Below are 19,704 nucleotides of genomic sequence, written 5' to 3'. Positions count from 1 at the left end.
ATGTGTGTGTGTGTGTGTGTGTGAGAGAGAGAGAGAGAGAGAGAGAGAGAGAGAGAGAGAGAGGAAGAGGCAGAGAGAAAGACAGAATGGGCATACCAGGACCTCCAGCCACTGCAAATTAACTGCAGATGCATGTGCCTCCTTGTGACCTGGCTTATGTGGGTCCTGGGGAATCGAACTGGGCACCTTAGGCTTCACAGGCAAACGCCTTAACCACTAAGCCATTTCCCCAGCCCTAAAACAATGTTTTTAAGAACTTAAATATATGAACAAACTATAAATTGGTTTTTATTCCCATCAGGTTATCCTCTCTTGTCCCATCTCCGAGACCCACACTCCGCTGAGAGCTCTCCTCAGGGGGTTATTAGTAATTACTGAGATATCGTGAATGCACTGGTCAGTCTCTACTGGGAGGTGGGGGAGATACCCCCGAGCGTACCTCCTACCCTTTCCGCTCTTTGCACAGCATGGCCTGAGCCTGTGCGGGCAGGTTAGAAGTCTCCCTTAGTGTTGCTCTCCCACCAGCCTCTTATTTTCTGCTTTGATGAATTTTGAGTCTCCCCAGAGTCTACCACCATCTCCACAAGAAAGTTCCATTGTTTTGAGTTTTAGTGGTTTTTCAGTGGGATACTGTTGATTTCTTGTTTGTCTTCAGTGATGGGGATTGAACTGGGGGCATCACCCATGCTAGGCAGGCACTCTATCAGTGAATTGCCTCCCTAACCCTTGGTTCTTTGGAGTGGGGCTCTCACTGTGTAGCTCGGGCTGGGCTTGGTGTTTGGAGATGGGATCTTACCATAAAGCCCCAGCTGGGACCGAATTCCTTCCTAATCTTTCTACCTCCTTCTGGGGGTGTTGGGCTTCACTCTTGGTCAGCAGGCTTTGAAGGCAGCCAGCCCGGACTCCTGTCTTGTTCTGACCTTTGCTGGATGGATGATTTGGGGCACATTAATTTCACTTTCCAGAGATAGTCACCTTAATTTTGAGATTGTTTTGAGGATTGGTTGAGACAATCATATCTGAAACACTTAGATTGGCACACATTAAGTTGCTCTTAAAAATGGTAGCTTTTGTTATTGTTTCAATGAATAATACAATAATATTTATATGACCAATAGTGAAGAAAGAACCCGAGGGAAAAGACCAGGCATGGTGTCAAGATTTTTTTTTTAAAAAGTACAGCAGAGCAGTGTATTTACAAAGGAATCAGCTGGCAGTAGCCCATAATTTTGATGAATTAGGAAGCTCTCCTTGAAAGATAAAATGTGTTCAGCAGTAACTGAAGCTGTTTAGTGAATTGTGGTATGGGATTATGCAATGGCCAAGCTTCGAAGCTCGACCACTCACATATATAAATACAGATGTCCAGTGTGTAAGTTCACCTAAATTCCCCTCCTTTAGTTTCTATTGTTTCAGTCGTCAACCTGAACTTAAACAAGCGGGAGTTGACGTTGCTTAGCGTTCATGGAACAATGCTGCTGCCGTGCACTGTTTAATCCCCACAGTCAACCCCTTTGTCATCTTCATTTGACAGGTGAGCAAAGTAAAGCGTGACGACCTTACTCACATGAAATGCCAAGGGCACAGCTGGTCAGGAGAACTCTTTCTCCAGATCGCTCACCTTTCCTGGAACTGCAGCCTGCCTCTTTAACATGATTAGAGTGTATTAGAGAGATTCACAGTAAGGGTGATTTTCGACCCACCGGTTGCTATCAGGAACACTTGGCCGTACCTGGAGAGGCCCTATTTGTCTGCAGTGGGTGGAGACAGGGATGCTCCCAAACACCGTGCAATGCCCAGGAAAGCTTCGACAGAAAGGAGCCTTGTAGCCCACAGTGCTGCCGTTCCTGAGGACAAGAAATCCTGGTTTCTAGTTAGATGAACTAGTAACAATGGGTATTACTGTTGCTTTAAGGGATAAATGGGAATTATTCAAATGTTAAAGCTGCAAAATGAACATGTTTCCCATGTGCTAACTCATGAACATAAAAAGAAAATGAAGTTTCCCATGGACATGTTTTTATTCTTAAGATTCCAGAAGCCTCCATTTCTGGTGGCCATTTCTCTTTCCTGGTTAAGTGGCAGAAAGGAGGAAAGCACACACTGCATTTGGAAAAGATGTTTACAAAACCCACGCTGGGGTTTAAAGCTCATCTTCTGACTCCCCAGCCGTGGCCCAATTACGTAGTTTAGGCTTTGTGTTTCATGGCTTTTTCCCTCTGGTCATGAGCCTGGTTCTTGTTTTAATTAAAACACAAGCTGTATATTGCTATAGAAAAACAACTAGAACTTTTTTTTTCTTTACCTAATGAAACAAAACGCAGAAGGCAACCAAATTATTTTGAAGCTTCCCAGACTTGAAAATAATGTGCATCCTTTGCAAAGTGCCAAGATTAAACTGTACATTCTTGTGACCCTGTCATCGGAAAGGGCAGGGCACTGCGTGATTCCCGGGCGTCCGAGGGCAGGGTACACACAGGAACACAGACGTTTCAAGCTGTGATCTTCCATCCCTGAAAATGGGTTTGCAGATTTCTCTCTTTCTGCCTGTGGGAGCCAGACCCTCCTATCTGTACAACAACAAAACCCTCTGGAATTCTTAGGAACCCCGATGTATTTGTTTTATCAAAGAAGGCCAATCTGCTGTTCTCAAAATCGTATCTGCAGGAATGAGTGTACGGAGCAGGGACTCTGTGTTGCTGACCTGCGTCTCTAGTAGCCTGCATCCATCCATATTAGCTGAGCCACGTGCAGCAGAACTGAAACCTTTGAGCCACTTACCTTGCAAGCCTCACAATCGCTGATAGGCTCTGCTGTCATCCTGTGTCACAGATGAGAAAATTGAGGTCACCGGAGGTGGTATGACTTTCATAAAGCGCCACGTAGGGACTGGAGAGATGATTCAGTGATTAGAGGCACTCGCTTGCAAATCCTGATGGCTGGGGAGCTATTCTCTTCTCACTTAAATCCAGATATACAAAGTGGCACATGTGTCTGGAATTTATTTGCAGTGGGAGAAGGCCCTGGTGTGCCCATCTCTCTCATTCTGTCTTTTTCTATCTCTCTCTCGCTCTCAAATAAATAAAAAAAATATATTTTTAAAAATATTTTTAATTTTTATTTATTTATTTGAGAGCAACAGACAGAGAGAGAAAGAAGCAGGGAGAGAGAGAGAGAGAGAATGGGCACACCAGGGCCTCCAGCCACTGCAAATGAACTCCAGATGTGTGCACCCCCTTGTGCATCTGGCTAATGTGGGTCCTGTGGAATTGAGCCTCAAACCGGGGTCCTTAGGCTTCACAGGCAAGCACTTAACTGCTAAGCCATCTTTCCAGCCCATAAAAATATATTTTAATGAGGGTCCAGATATGTAAACAGCAGGGTCAGGACTTAAATGCAGCCCAGTTTGACCATTTGTTCTCTCAACAGTATCTCCAGTTAGCCACTTTACCCTTCATCACCTCTGTTTGGCACTGAAGTAATTACAAACTGTTTCTTGGCAGTATGAGAGTGAGTATCCATGAAAAATAAACAAAATAAGGTTGGCTGAAAAGGAACTGTAATGGGGAAATTGGGGCTTGGGGTGCTTTTTGGAATTCCAAGCCCTGAGTTTATATGTGCAAACTTAACCAAAGAATTGGCAATTTTAGATTCAACAGAATGACTTTTATAATACCATACTTTTTTTTTGAGGTGGGGTTTTGTCCTACCCAGGCTGACCTGGAATTCACTACATAGTTTCAGGGTGGCCTCGAACTCATGGCAATCCTTCTACCTCTGCCACCCCAGTGCTGGGATTAAAGACGTGCACCACCACACCCGGCTTAGTACCACATTTTACTCAGATTTTACAAAGGAGTGCGGAAAGGGGAAGGCTGAGAGGTAAGGGGAGACAAAGTGGGGAGCAGAGAAGTGCCCCATGTGGAGCCCCAAAGCCCATGTGGCCACGAGTAGCTCAGGAGTGCATGTAACCAGGTGCCGATTTCAGAAAAAGTGTGAGAGGGAGTTTTAAAAATAACATGTGCTTTTGAGAAGGACCAAAAGTGAAGATAGTCATAAAAGTTAAATGGTGTCTCTTTCCACCCCGGCATTATGCCAGGGTGGGGAAGAGCTCTTACTTACCCAAAGATCAGAAAGATGCTGCTGCCAGCTCCCGAGAGAGGAGAAAGTGGGTCCCTCCCTGTGTGGGCACAGGGGGATGTAGGATTTGTGTTATCCTGCTTAGGCACACCTACACCAGGTGTCCCAGCCATCGGTCTGGGCTTTGAGGAGAAATCCACCCATACCTGGGCACTTGGGATTTAACTGGGTGGGATGGATAAGCACTAAATCCCAGGATTGGTGCAGGTGGGGCAAGCTGAGATAGGTGTGGTGTCCCAAGACCCCTCCCTTTAATTGTGGCTCATGTGGGTACTGGGGAATCGAACCTAGGTCCTTAGGCTTCACAGGTGAGTGCCTTAACTGCTAAGCTATCTTTCTAGCCCATAAAGTTTATTTATTTATTTGTAAGGAGAGAGAGAGAGAAACAAAGAAAGAGAATGAACATGTCAGGGCCACCAGACACTGCAAATGAACTCTGGATGCATGGGCCACTTTGTGCATCTGGCTTTATGAGGGTGCTGGGGGGTCAAACCCTGGGTTGTTAGGCTTTACAGACAAGCACCTTAATTGCTGGGCAATCTCTCTAGCCCCTTTTGGGCTTTTTAATTTTTTTTTTCTAGTGTCCTGCATTTGAGTACACATTGTCTCTCATTCTGCTTCTCCAAACCACAATATCAAAAGCTTCATACCTTGTTCTAATGTCACGTGTTTAGCATTTTATCTTGTTTTTATGCATTCCTGACAGTCCACATATGACAGTGCTTGATTATTGACTCACAGTTGAAACGGGACCATCACTGATTCTGAACAAGGGTTATGATGACCAGTGTCCCTATCATATGATGCAGTTTTCTTTTGATTCTTTTGTAATTTGTGTTTTTGCTTTCATACTTATTATTACTTTGGCTTCACTTTTTTGTTTGTTTGTTTGTTTGTTTTTGTTTTTTCAAGGTAGGGTCTCACTTTGGCCCAGACTGACCTGGAATTCACTATGTAGTCTCAGGGTGGCCTCGAACTCATGGTAATCCTCCTACCTCTGCCTCCCGAGTGCTGGGATTAAAGGCGTGCGCCACCACGCCCGGCTCTGGCTTCACTTTTAATGCTCCTTCTGACACTTTAAGTGTAAATGATAATAGTTTACATCTGTTACTTACTCTATTTTAAGCCACACTCTGACTAGATATAATACTTGCCCTGTTTCTAGCCAGCAAAGTAAGACTATCTATAAAATGGTGAAGCTGGCATATAATATGAACATTCTGGCTCTGGAATGCACCTGGGTAATCACTGCATTGAAAATGACTTCACCTGGGTCAGTTGGTCACCCTTGAACTTCCCAATTCAGCTAGATTTCTTCCTATCCATGTCCAATTCTCACAGTAGGAAGTTATTCAGCACTCATGACCTTTGCCAGGGTGGATCTTAATTTTTTTTGCCTCATTGCAGGTTGCAGTAATTATATATCAGCATTACAATAAAGTAGCCCCTAGTGTGCCCTTAGAGTGACTGAAAAGAGCTGCCAAGTTTTCATGGATACTAATGACAAACAGTATCTAGTATAGGAGAGTTTTTATTACCAGTAGTATTATTAATCCTGAAAAATATGAGAAAAAAAGATGTCATTACAAAAATCAAGTACAATTGAGAATTGGCTTGACTACAATAATTATCCTTACTGGATCCTAGATGGTGAAATGGAATGTAATTAAACGATAAAATGTAACTAAGGAGGAATGGGACACATATATTAACATGTGGACTGTCTGCATCAGTTTTGTGGGTAGGAGAAATGGGAATAGATAATGACCTGTGAAGATGTAGAGTTTAAAAAAACACAAAGATCCCAAGGAAAAAGAACTGTGAAAAAGTATGTACCATGTAGTGATCTACAAAAGAAACTGGGAAGAAATTTTCAGTCATAAAAAAAGAAAACCAGCCTGGTGTGGTAATGCACACCTTTAATCCCAGCATGTGGGAGACTGAGGCAGGAAGATCACTGTGATCTTGAGCCAGCCTAAGACTATATAGTGAATTCCAGGTTTGCCTGGGCTAGAGTAAGATCCTACCTCAAAAAAAGAAAGAAAGGAAAAGAAAGGAAGGGTGGCAGAGAGAGAGAGAGAGAAAGAAATGGTCGAGATGCCCATGACCTTGCCGTGCCTGGCACTACCTACACAAGACCAGTATAATAGGAGGAAAAAATGATTACATCAAAATAAAAGAGAGACTGATTTAGAGGGGGAAGGGATATGATGGAGAGTGGAGTTACAAAGGAGAAAGTGGGAGGGAGGGAATTACCATGGTGTATTGCCTATAGTTATGGAAGTTACCAATAAAAAATACTTTTAGGGCTGGAGAGATGGCTTAGCGGTTAAGCGCTTGCCTGTGAAGCCTATGGACCCCGGTTTGAGGCTCGGTTCCCCAGGTCCCACGTTAGCCAGATGCACAAGGGGGCGCACGTGTCTGGAGTTCGTTTGCAGTGGCTGGAAACCCTGGCTCGCCCATTCTATCTCTCTCCCTCTGTCATTCTCTCTGTGTCTGTCACTGTCAAATAAATAAATAAATAAATAAATAAATAAATAAATAAATAAATAAATAAATAAATAAATGAATGAATGAACAAAAAATATTTTTAAAAAGGGGGTGGCTGGAGAGATGGCTTAGCAGTTAAGTACTTGCCTGTGAAGCCTAAGGATCCCAGTTTGAGGCTCGATTCCCCAGGACCCACATAAGCCAGATGCACAAGGGGATGCACACGTCTGGAGTTCGTTTACAGTGGCTGGAGGCCCTGGCATGCCCATTCTCTCTCTCTCTCTTTCTCTATCTCTCTTAAATAAATAAATAAATAAAATTTTTTAAAAAAATGAAGGGAACAAAATGGGGGAGTAGATGTTTAGGAACTGACGAAAGAAATGTGCCATTATAAAGGTGCAGGTTGGGAAGCACCCATGGGGTTTCCAGGCCCCTCGGTGGCCATAATGAGCTCAGTGTGGTGTGAGGGGACAGAACCACGTCATGTAGCGTAAGGGTAAATACAGAGGTGAGGAGCTAAAGACAAGTACAGTGGCAATTCCTTCAAAGGAGATAGCCGGTCAGCACAGGCCCAGGAGAGCCCGTGGTCAGTGCAGGGGTAGATGCCGTGACGTGGTGCGGATGCTTGTTCATGTTCTCAGGATCTGAGGAGAGATTGGCTGAGAGGAGTTGGGAGGAGAAGGATGGCAGGTAAGCGTCCTGAGAGGCATGCAGAGCCCTGGTGATATGGGACTGCTCTGTTGATGCCCCAGCGCTGAAGTCAAAATGTCTTTCCTCCACTGGAAGGCAGCCCTTTGAAGAAGGCAACATTTTAGAAACAAAAATTATGTCCCCCCCACCAAAAAGAAAAGCAACTCACTTTAGCTTTTCTGGTCAACTTTGGTTGTGTGCAGGCTTGTCACTGTTTCATTGTGTGCACGTCGAGGCGCCTGCCTGAGTTTTGGAAAACTCTGCAAGGAGTTACGGATTTTGTGATAGCCGCTTGGATGGATGACTCGATTGTTTCTTTTGGAACTTTAGTAAGACCTCAGTTATTTAAAAAACTCCTGCTTGAATAGGTGCATGGGACATTGTGCTTTCATTTTCTGTGGCCCATTACCGTTTGAGTCATGTCTGTGTGCTCACCCAACTGGCTCCAGTTTTCAAGATTAAGGGCCAGAGTTTTTCAGTTTTGAGCAATATTTAGGGTGGTCAGAACTCCCCATGGTGCAAGGTCAAAACCTTGCCCCATTGTTACGGATCCCATGCATGTTCAAACGGTTCTGCATGGCAGAGTGACAAGATGGGCTGGTGCCGCCGGGAACATGTAGGATTTTCTTGCATCACATAAACTGTGTAGTTTTTGAAGCTGAGCTTTTGTTGTCAGCCCTCAGCTACAAATTCTCTTGGGTGAGGAGAGAGTAAAGAGAAGACAAATGAGCAGGGTGTGGTGGCACATGTCTTAAATCCCAGCACTTGGGAGGCAGAGGTAGGAGGATTGCTGTGAGTTCAAGGTCATCCTGAGACTACATAGTGAATTCCAGGTCAGCCCAGACTAGAGTGAGACCCTACCTCGAAACCTCCAACCCCCCAAAAAATATATATATGTAAATAAATAAAAATAAAGAAAGAGAAGGCAAATAAGATGCTGGGTTGGCTGAGCCATCTTTCTGTTCATTTCCAGGCCCAGCTCAGAATCTCTCTTCCCACTCATTGTTCCTCATGGCTTGTCCTACTGAGTTTAGCTCCCAACAGGAATGAGGATGAGGAAGCGGGACTCTTATGGAAAATAGATTAGAGAACAGACAAAAATGTTTACAAGCACTTAACAGTCTGCAAAATGACTTCACCTTCATTATCTCATATAATTATCTGTTTTGCAGATAAGAAAAACAAGCCCAAGAGATAAGATTTATTTGTACTGAACCATAGAGTTAATCAATGTTAGGGCTAAGACAAAGAATCTTCTGGATCCAAATTCATTGTCCTTTATAACAAAAGAACAGCAGCTTGTGACCATATTATTAAGATATTGAGTGTTTTTCTTTTAAATAAACCATATTACATTGCTAGATTTGAAATGAACTTTTCCAAGGTTGCCTTAATATAAATATAAACCACTCTTACTGCTACTAAAGTCATGGACTTTACCAGAGGAATTTATTTAATTCCTACTCCCTAGTATTTTAGATCAATACAGTGTTGTCTACAGCTCAAGAAGTAAAGAAACACTCATCATATAAGTAAATAGATAGAATGTCACGTGTTAGACCCTGAAGTGGATGTACCAGCCCAGATGAGGAAAGGACACAGAGCATTTGTTCTTAAAAAAAAAAAGAGTCCATTAAGCATCAGGGTCCCCTGGGTGGCTTGTGTCAAAGCAGATTGTTGGCCAACAATCCTGATTCAGCAGCCCTGGGACAGTGCCCAAGAATTTCCATTCTGAAGGAGTTCCTGATGGTGGTTGCCGGGCTCCTCCCCAGCGGGCAGGGAGTGCTGAGGAGGGACCAGGCCCGACGGTTCCTCCCAAGGGGTTGAGAAGGAAGGTGAGCGAACCTCTCCTAGTCAGTGGAAGAAAACCACACTGAGTCGGGAGTCTTGTGGAAGCAGAAACTCACAGGAACTCGCTTTATTGTTACAAGCAGTTGCCTATATAATGTTGGGGATTCTAGGATGGGAGAAGAGGCAAGGGCCAATAGTAAACTGTGACTATTGAAATGACAATTCCAACTCCTGCGTGGAAGTAGCAGTCCAGAAGCCATTAGGCGTCTTGCTGAGTCCCAGCTGGCCAGAGACAGGTCGCCAAACTTTAGCTAGGCTCAGGAAGTCCCACTAAGCCTCATGCCCGGGTCTTTCAGGGTCTAACAGTGGTGATGCCACTGGTTCACAAGTGTTGGTGTGACCCTCCCGTGGACAGAGAGACATTGCGGAAGGGGGTCTTCCAGTGGAGATGGGTGGAGCGTCGTGCTAGGTAGAAGGCGACCCAGTCAGTACAGGCGTAGGCAGGGCGGTAGGTGGAGGTGCTGCAAGAAGCTTGTTGCTATGGTGAGAGCGAAGGGCGAGGAAGTGGGACATGAGACTGAGCTGTCTGCTAAGACAGACGTCTGTCCTACATTTGCAGAGCCAGTGAAGAATTTTAAATTAGAGACATGCTGAAGCCCAATTTGCACTATAGAAAACTAATGAATTCTGATGCCAGTGTGAAAGCTTAGAGTAAATTCCCACTTACTACCTAAACATGAAAGAGCTCCTTTGAACATCTGCAATATTAAGCCCAAGGGGAAGTAAAATGTGTGCACATGTAGCTCTTTCAGTCAGATGGTTAGTCAGTCCTCTGTGCCATGCATATATACAAGTCAGAGGTAAAGCTCGCCCTCCTTTGCCCATGGAAGCCAATGCTTACATAAGGGAAATAGCAAACTTAAGACAATGCAGACATTTGCTGAGGGCAGAAAAAGGAAAGGTTAGTAAGGACTGAAGCAGTCAGGTGGGGCTTCATGGAGATGAAAATGCCCATCCTGCTTTGTGGAACAGTGGGGGTTGCGCAGATGGAGGAAAGCACCATAGGCTAGGAGGACCCCCGAGTGAGAGGACAGAAGGAGAAGTAGGCCTCAGGTAAGCAGGAGCTTTGGGGAAACTGAGGTCAGTCTTTAGCAAGTGTCCTTTTTGGGATGGAAGACTAGAAAAGATTTGATCAAGGCAGTAAACTCTGGGAGAATTCCAGAATAGGCATATGCTGGGGCCTCATAGTGAAAGGAAATGTGATGTTTCTCAAGTAATGTAAGTCCTCTCTCTGATCACCCCAGGATAAGAGAATAAAGGCTACAAAGTCTGGGTTGGAGGGTGAGAGGAAGGGAAGATGTGTTGGTCTCTGATTCTGATAGAGTCACAGTAACAATAGTTACTATTAGCCATTATCCTCCAATGAGGTAGGTTGGCAAACTGATGTCCCCCTGAAAAGGATCATGAGTTTTGTGAATGGGGATGAAGGTCTGGGCAGACTTCTTTACCAGCTCCCAGATGCTAACACAGGGCACTCCTGCAAGGTGGACTTCCTAGGTCATGTGCCCCTTCCCACACTTGTGAGTATAAAATATCCTTACATGTTTGTTTTATGAAGGGTGTGTTTTTTGTGCATTTCTTCACATGACCACTTAACCGTCTTTCAATTATTTGTATAAACTTAGATAAATCCACAGATTGATCATTTCACATGTCTTTATCAAAAGCGAAAGATTTGTTGATAGCATAGATCATGCCACTGCTGACTGTGATATTGCATATACTCTTAAAATTCAAAATTGTCTGATCAACACCTCATTCTTTCTTTGGATTACTGTACTTTTTATTCCTTTCCCGGGACCAACATATAACTAACTGGCTTTAAGGTTGTCCTTCCTTAAATGCTTACGGTGAGGTGTGGAGAGGCGGAGCTGCAGCATGGGACCCAGGTCAAGGCAGTGGAGTTGCTCAGTGGGCGTGTCTCTGCCTTGACTGGACTGTGCCATTCTAAGCAAACCTTCAACCAACTAAAACTCAATGTACACTGTGGGCCTGTGTAGTTAGATGGGAAGAGTTGGAACTGGAGCTAATAAATCCAAGATCCTAGCGTGTCTGACTTGGGAATAGGAATTAGCATGCATGGGCCTGGAATGCAGATAGCAGGTCACCCATTTTAATCAGGTGTATGTCATTAGGCCTAAATGAGAAAACCTTATTGAATTTATCATTAACTATATTTAAACATGATCAATCTTAAAATTTCCTTCTTCTAAAATGTTGCCTTGGTGAGAAAAAAAAAAAAAGAAAAGAAAATGTAATTGTGAGACTTTGCCAAAGGGTGTTTCATGGGGTGCACAGCAACCAAAACAAAAGGCCTGATTTTAATTGAATTATAGACTGTGTAATTATATAACCTGTACCAGCTGGTCTCAAGAAGCTACCAGATTCCTTAGAGAATGGATCTGGCCAGAAACATAGGTACCTTATTAGTACCAAGAAAGATGTCCTTTCCACCCGAATTATCACTGACCCCAAAGAACATAACAGGAGAAAATAGCTTGAGGTCCGTTATTGGTTTAAGAGGCAGCCATTCCTCCCTCTGCATATGTAACAAATTTGCTAAGCACCTATAGTCTCTGAGGGACGGCCAGTATAAACAGCATGGTATTGCATCAGACAGGTAAGAGTAATTTCTCTAATTAGCCAGTGGAGATTTCATTTTTCACTTGGAAACACTGGAAATTTAATTTGTATGTGATGTGCAATTGGCAACCTGACAATGGCTGCTACTGCGCCTCCCTCTGCCCTCTTTGCTGATGCCTCGTGGAAGGCACCGGCGGTCTCCACGTCAACTTGCTTCATCTTTCAACATCACACCAACTAAAGCACCTTCGAGTTGAAAAATGTTCTAATTACACATTCCTCACTTGTGACGCTACAATAAGCCTAATGACTTTCCCCTGATCATTTTTATTTTAGATTAAATGCTTTTTTCCTCAGTCACCCCAACTTTTTCAGTGGAGTCATAATTCATGATAAGCACTCATCATCGTAGATTTATAGAGCAAAGTATTTTTAGCAAACTGCATTTTTACGAATTCAAGTGTGAGCATGATTGAAGACAGACTCTGACTTAGCTTTTGATCACAGAGTGCATCCTATTTATTTTGCTTTTAAAACACCCTTCCCTCAAGAAAGATTGATGGGTATCAACTGTAGTCCCCATAAATCATAGATATTGATTTTACATTTGTTTTAGCTCCTCTGATTTTGTGTCTTCTTGTGTCATAACTTGTTATCCTGATAGCCAGCCCCTGAGCCGATGCTGGGACAAGCTGAAAGATGGGGTCCCTCCTTCAGACCAATCTATCTGTGAAACAGATGAGATTTCAAACACGCAACCACGCTCCTCTTGCTTTTATGCCACTGCCATGGTATCTCCACGGAGACTACAGAGGTTGCACAGCCAAGCCGGGAGCAAGTAGCATCGTTAGAGACGTTCGCAGAGCACTGGCTACATCACGCTGGTGTGTCTGTCTGCTGCCTGCCCTGAATGTCATGGGAATCTGAGGGCCCCTCCTTCAACTTTTCACACTCAAAACTGACCCTCGGGATTCAGAATGCAGGTCAGATGGCCACCTTTTGGAAATGCTTCAGATCAGATAGCTCTGCTGTCATCCAAAAGTAGAAGTGATGAGAGACAGAATATCTACTAACTACTTCCCACCTTGTTCATTAAATAAGAGATGGAGGCCTCTTTCCCGCCTGTATCTACTGAGAGGCTTGTGGGTAGGCGTGAGGATGCTGCCAGATCACAGGTAGCCCCTTTGGAGTACAGTAAGTCGGACCACCTGAATATAGCTATTGTGCTCTTTTTATTTTCTCTTCTTTTTTTTTCTGGCTGATTTGAGTGAAGGTTCTCATTGAAAAAAATAGCTGTTTTATTCCTTTTCTCTTCTGGCTTTCCTTTCAGTATTCAGTCACCTCTCTCAAGACCATCCCAGAGCTGTGCCGAAGATGTGATTCACAAAACGAAGACCGGTCAGGTAGGTCTGGCTGCTGCCCGCTCCCCTCACCCTGAGGTGGTGGTAGCGTCACTGGACAGCACTCTCCCTGGTGCTGGTGGCTCCTGGCTTCCTTCAGCCTTTATGGTTTTTCCACTCACATTCCCTCCTTACCACTTTCCTCAAACAGATGTCATGCCATCCTCAAAAGGACAACAGGACAAGGAAGGAGGTCCTAAGCAGTACCTGGCTACATGTAGATCAATGTAGAATGTCTCAGTGTCTCCAAACCACAGAATATGTAGCAATATACTGAATACCCAAGAAACCATTGGTGACAAAACATAACGATTCAGGCGCCAATGAAAAAATGTTGGCTGCATTTACAACCCATATGGCAGTGACCAACTTGGGGGATGGTGCTTTGCCAAATTCTGAAATCCTATCGGGATGTGACATGATAGAATCTGCAGTAAGTCATACTGTAACAGTTAAGATTAAAGCAATGCTTTGGAGTTTAATAGTGTAAACGAAACAGAATTATGGCATATAGATGAAAACCAGCTGCCTGACCTTCTCTCCTTGCACCCCCTCCCCAACCAAAAAAAAGTACATTTAGAGTTTCCCCCCTTTAAATCAAATTAAGCCTGATTTTCTCTCTGTGATGGGCAAAACTGAAAATACAAAAGTACATTGATGGGAATGATATTAAACTATGAAATGATGTCTATTAGTGTTTTCTCTAAGGCATCACTGTTAACCTTGCCAAGAATAGACTTCTGATAGTAACAAGAGTCCTGAGAACCACTGTTGGTGGGAGGCTTAAGATAATCCTTAAATTATGTGCATGGTATTTAAAAACAAATAGAGATACCTTACCTATACATCTAGTAGACTCCTGGGTTTCTGGCTGAAAGGATGTGGCAAGGAAAATTTGCTTTTATTCTGGACTGTTTGTTTTTCTTTGACATTTTGCTTAGATAAGGTAACAAAAATAATTAGTCTTTTTTGGTTTGTTTATGTGTGTGTGAGTTTGAAAGTGATATGTCAGTTCTTGAGTCAAATGATAGTTTTAAACTCAAATAAGAGTTTTCATTTGACCTTCAGTTTTTTTTTTTAAAAAAAACATTTTATATTTTAAAAACACTCAGGTTTCTATTAGGTTTGACAGAGGCTGTTGGAGATAAGCTTTGTAAGACCATATTTCCTTAAAGCAGCATATTTTCCAAGGTGACGCAATGACTGTGCTCAGTGGCCCAGGCTATTGACTATAGTGGCGAGGCAGACAGCGTCAGAGCCCGGAGACCTGGGTTTACGTTAGAATTCAGCCACTTAGTAGCTACATGGCCCTGATCCTGTCAGTAATTATAAGAGTAATGAATAAATAAATGAAAAAAATTCTACCAATGATGTCAAATTGTTGTTAGGATCAAAATGTGGAGGCACTTTCTTTAATCGTGGGTGTGGAGAAAGAGAAGCAATAGCACACATTTTGTTAGTCCTAAGTAAGTGCCCTTAAGGTACGAGTGTAAGTTCTTTATCTGCATTAACTATTAGGATATTTATGTTGCAGACGGGCAAACGGGCGACCAGAGCAGTTACACTTCTTGCTCAGAATCTAACAGCAATTAACTTATAGAAATTGCACTTGGGATTCATACCCCAGGAAGTCTTTCTCTATATTCTCTTTTCTTTATAAAACATATTACTTCTTGGGTAACTGGACCAAGTTGATACAGTGTAACCTTAGGATGTTATTTTTTTGATTTTTACTTTTAAAAATATTTTATTTGTTTGAGAGAGAAGGAAGCAGATAGAAAGAGATGGGGGGTGCAGGGAACTCGGCATACCAGGGCCTTTAGCCACTGGAAACAAACTCCAAACACATGTGCCACCTTGTGCATCTGGCTTTACATGGATTCATTCCATTCTTCTTAGGTTTGCGACATATAGCTGCTTCTGTGGTAGAGTATGTTAGACTTCTGTGGTGAGGGAGAAGGTCAGATTTAACTTAGGAGCTTTGGGGCTGGAGAGATTGCTCAGCAGTTAGCGTGTTTGCCCGCAAAGCCTAACAACCCAGGTTTGGTCCCTGGTACCTCACGTTAAGCCAGATGCTCAAAGAGGCACATGCATCTGGAGTTTGTTTGCAGTGGCTGGAAACCCTGGTGTGCCATTTTCACTTTTTCCTCTTTCTCTGTTTGCAAATAAATATGTAAGTAAAATACTTAAAAAAAGTTAGGAGCTTTAAATTCCACCCAGATCAAAGACCCAGTGCTCCAGGTGATCAACAATAATGAGTGCTGGCAGGAAGCGGATGGATGAGGAACCTCTGGAGGGAATGGCGTACCTACTGCCAATTGAAGGAACCACATTCTAATGGATGAAGGATGCATGTAGTAAAAGAAACACAAGGAAAAATTGTTGGGCTGGAAGGATGGCTTAGCAGCTAAGGCATTTGCCTGCAAAGCCAAAGGACTCAGGTTCGATTCTCCAGGACCCAAGTTAGCCAGCTGCAAAAGGGGGTGCACGTGTCTGGAGTTTGTTTGCAGTGGCTGGAGGCCCTGGAGCACACATTCTGTCTTTCTCTCTCCCTCTTTCTCTGTAAAATAAATAAATAAATTTTTAAAAAGGTCTGCACGCAGCACAGCACAGCATGACTACAGGATTGCTAATTGATTGAAAGAATGTGAAGTTATAGACTTAGTTTTGAAAGAATGGGTGGAGTATTCCAATTATTTCTATGGGTAGCAGCTGTAGAAATAATCCTTTATGCCTATTTTGTAGCAACCACCTAGGAAGAATGCCTTCTGTCACTTAAAGTATATTCCGTATTTATAGAATTCACTAGGTAACATCCACGTGGGTAGATGGTCTGTCAAATGTTCGCGCTGACCTTTGTGTTAACAAGTCTTTGAGCAGATGTTCCTGGTTGTTTTCTCATGGATTAATTCAATCATTGTGTTCTCTGACTCAAGCGTGGAGGGCAGAGCTAAGAAGAGTGCCGCAATTTGTACAGGCTCACGGAGCTTGCGTTGTGATGGGGCTGACAGTCAAAAGACAGTCAAGCCAGATCATTCCAAAGAACACTAAGAACTTGAGAGGGTTGGGATAGTGTTGCAGTCAGGTTCGCATTGCTGGCCGAAATCACCCAAGAGCAGCTTGTGGGGAAAAAGAGGTTTATTTTGGCTTACAGGCTTGAGGGGAAGCTCCATGATAGCAGGGGAAAGGATGACATGAGCAGATGGTGGACATCACCCCCTGGCCAACATTAGGTGTACCGTAGCAACAGGAGAGTGTGCCAAACACTGGCAAAGGGACACTGGCTATAACACCCATAACCCCGCCCCCAACAATACACTGCCTCCAGGCAGTGCTAATTCCCAAATCTCCTTCAGCTGGGAACTTGACATTCAGAACACCCGAGTCTATGGGGGACCCCTGAATCAAACCACCATAGCTAGGAAAGCGCATTTGCGAGGTCAAGGGCGATCAGACTGTCTCAGCCCTGTGGAAATCAGCACGAGGGGTGGAGGGCAAAGAAATGGGCAAGAACAAAGTCCTTGAGCCAGGAGCGGGCTCAGTGATTATGAAGAAGGAAAAACAATCAGTGTGGGTACTTCATGGACATCAAAAGGGTGACTACCGAGAAGAGGGAAGGGTGGGGCATGATCTGAGGGGCCCGACTCCCTAGGGAGATCTGACCTGTGAATACAGTGAACATCACTTCCAGCGAGATTCCAAAGTAAACTTTCTCTTACCGAGAATGCCTGGGTCTAGAGGCGCTTCAGATTTTGGAAGTCTGTATTTTAGACTCTTTTTTTCACCCATGTTGAACCTCATTGCTTCTGCACAAGAGAGGCCATGAGCACAACCTACCCTCAAGGCTGACAGCCTCCGCCCAAATACCACAGCCTCGAGGTGCTCTGGAAGCTGAAACTTGCCCGCACCTACAGCTCTGCAGATTTTGGCACAGTTTAGCATCTGGATTCTTAGCCCAGGAATGCTTCACCTGTAACTGGTAAGAAACTGGCAAGAAACTGACATCATTGTGATTGTAACTCTTAAGGAGACTAGAGATCTTAAAATATCTGGTCTGAGAGAAAGAGCGAGGGCAAAAGTGTAAAAGAGAAATGGGTAAAATGTTGACAATTGGTGAATGTGGACAAAGGGTGTATAGTTGGCTTTGGCATTGTTTTTCACTTCACAACTATTGTATAAATATATTTGTAATGAAAAAATTTAAAATATTTACAAATAAAAATGTTTTTAAGAAGGCAAAAGGGTCACAGTCTAAAGCCATTCAGATTAAAAAATATTTTATTTTCATTATTTATTTGAGAGACAGAGAGAGAGAGAGAGAGAGGGAGAGAGAGGGAGAAGGAATCTGAGACAGAGAGAGAGGTAGATAGAGAATGGATGCATTAGGGCCTCCAGCTACTGTAAACAAACTCTAGATGCATGTACCATCTTGTGCATCTGGCTTACGTGGGTCCTGGGGAATTGAACATAGGTCCTTTGGCTTTGCAGGCAAGTGCCTTAGCCACTAAGCCATCTCTCCAGCCCACCATTTTTATTATTTATTTGAAAGTGACAGACACAGAGAGAAAGAGGCAGAGAGAGAGAGAGAAAGAGAGAGAGAGAGAATGGGTGCGCCAGGGCCTCCAGACACTGTACACAAACTCCAGATGCATGCGCCCCCTTTTGTATCTGGCTAACGTGGGTCCTGGGGAATCGAGTCTCAAACTGGGGTCCTTAGGCTTCATAGGCAAGCGCTTAACTGCTAAGCCATCTCTCCAGCCCCCACCATTCAGATTTTTGAGGGTAATTTTTACTATCCCAACCCTGGGGTCATCCAGCCTGTATTTCACCTCAGTAACAGGGTGAGCAGGGTCTCATGATGTAGCATGAGGTTTATTTTGTTATTCAGCCAAAATCAGTGTCCCTTAAATTTCTACCCATTGGTCCTACTTCCTGCTTCGGTGCATTAGAGAAGTGACGTGGTTCCTCCTGGGAAAGAGTGGGAAAAACAGTCACTCATAGTCCTGCCTTCTCTGGGTAACATTCTCCTTCCCCCCACAGTGCCAAGTACAGCTTGGTCATTCTTTTCACTCTCTTGTGGATGCACCGCACTTTCCAGCATCCTTCTTGAGGGGCAGCACCCAGAGCTGCAGCTGGGGTCTCTCCATGGGTGGCCTGACCGAGTCTGTCAGCAACACGACGCAGATCCTTAGCACTTACACCATGCTGTCCCTGCCTTCCCAAGTGGGCCTGTCCTTTTCCCTGTGTTCTGAGTGGTCATAAAGCCAGATACACAAAGTGGCACATGCATCTGGAGTTCATTTGCAGTTGCAGGAGGCCCCGATGTACCCATATTCACTCTTTCCCTATCTGCCTCTTTCTGCCTCTTTCACATAAATAAGAATTGAGGAAGGAAGTTCCTTGTGAGATGTTTGCAGGCATTCCCTGCTTAGTGTCTGCTGTTCCTGTAGGGACAACCAAGGCACAGAGTATAAATGCTGCCGTATGGTTTCCGTCAAGTGAGGATAAAAATACATCATGGAGACATATGGTATTCAAATAAAACATATTCAATTTCATTGACTTAGAGTTTTTTAAAGTTAATTAGATATTCAAACACACAGTTGTTCAGTTCATAATGCTCGAAATGGCTGTGGTTCCTTCAAAATATGTATCTGCTAAACTCATTGTATCATTTTCTTATGAAAGAAGGAAAATAAATATTAATGTAGCTCTGCATTTTAGAACTTATATGTACTGAGGTAGCAAAATGCAGCTATGTTATAGTGATAAATAGTACTCTCTCTTTGAAAGCAACTTCTGAAAGAATTTTAAATGACATAATTTTAAATAATATAAAATATCACTTGTATGACAATGAAACTATCTTCTAAACACTCTGTGTCTCATACAAGTCCTTTGGGATATATGCTTAGAAACTCTGCAAATCTGCTATATTTTTATACCTCATGCATGCAAATTTTGTTATAAATCTTGAACCTATGAAAACAAGCACTTACATGGTATTCTAAGACTTTTTGAGGATTTCGGCCATCACCTAAAATAATAAACTGACATCACATTTATCCCGTAGACATTGCTGTGACATTGTGATGTTTCTAAATATACGAGCCTCCTGTTTCTAATTTGTATTAAGGTTTCATGTTAAAAGCATGAAAGGGAAAGCTAGCTTGGCAATTGAAATCAAAGCCTGCTGATGAATCAGCTGTACATGATGTAACATGAACTGGGCTCCAAGGTCTAGGACAACAAGCCGTTTAACATTTATGACCAAAACCCAAGTTCATTTAACAGCAGTCACACTTTACAAGTGGTGAAACATCTAGACAAGGATGTTCTTCACAAAAAATGATTATTTTAGCTAGACATGATGTGGCATGTGGGGAATCCCAGGACTCAGGAGACTGAGACATGAGGCTGGGCTTCATTGTAAGACTTGGTCTCAAAAAAATTTATTTTTCTTTAAGAAAATTACAATTATAAAAGTGATCTAATCCATAATCCATTATTTTTAAACATAGAAAATTAAAAACAAAAAACTGAGCCGGGC

General features: G+C 43.3%; 1 protein-coding gene across 8 annotated transcripts in view; it reads left to right on the top strand.

The window, feature by feature from the left end:
- The window catches only part of LOC101603740 (synuclein alpha interacting protein), a 169,555-nt gene that overhangs the window by 82,623 nt on the left and 67,228 nt on the right, over positions 1-19,704 (top strand). For all 8 annotated transcript variants that reach the window (XM_045130957.1, XM_045130951.1, XM_045130956.1 and 5 more), the window contains one exon: positions 13,085-13,157. In XM_045130957.1, the coding sequence (XP_044986892.1) occupies positions 13,085-13,157 (73 nt within the window). The remainder of the gene's footprint in view (positions 1-13,084; positions 13,158-19,704) is intronic.

Source organism: Jaculus jaculus, chromosome 12 (assembly GCF_020740685.1).
Source record: "Jaculus jaculus isolate mJacJac1 chromosome 12, mJacJac1.mat.Y.cur, whole genome shotgun sequence".
NCBI lineage: Eukaryota > Metazoa > Chordata > Mammalia > Rodentia > Dipodidae > Jaculus > Jaculus jaculus.
This window is presented reverse-complemented; position numbering and strand designations above follow the sequence as displayed.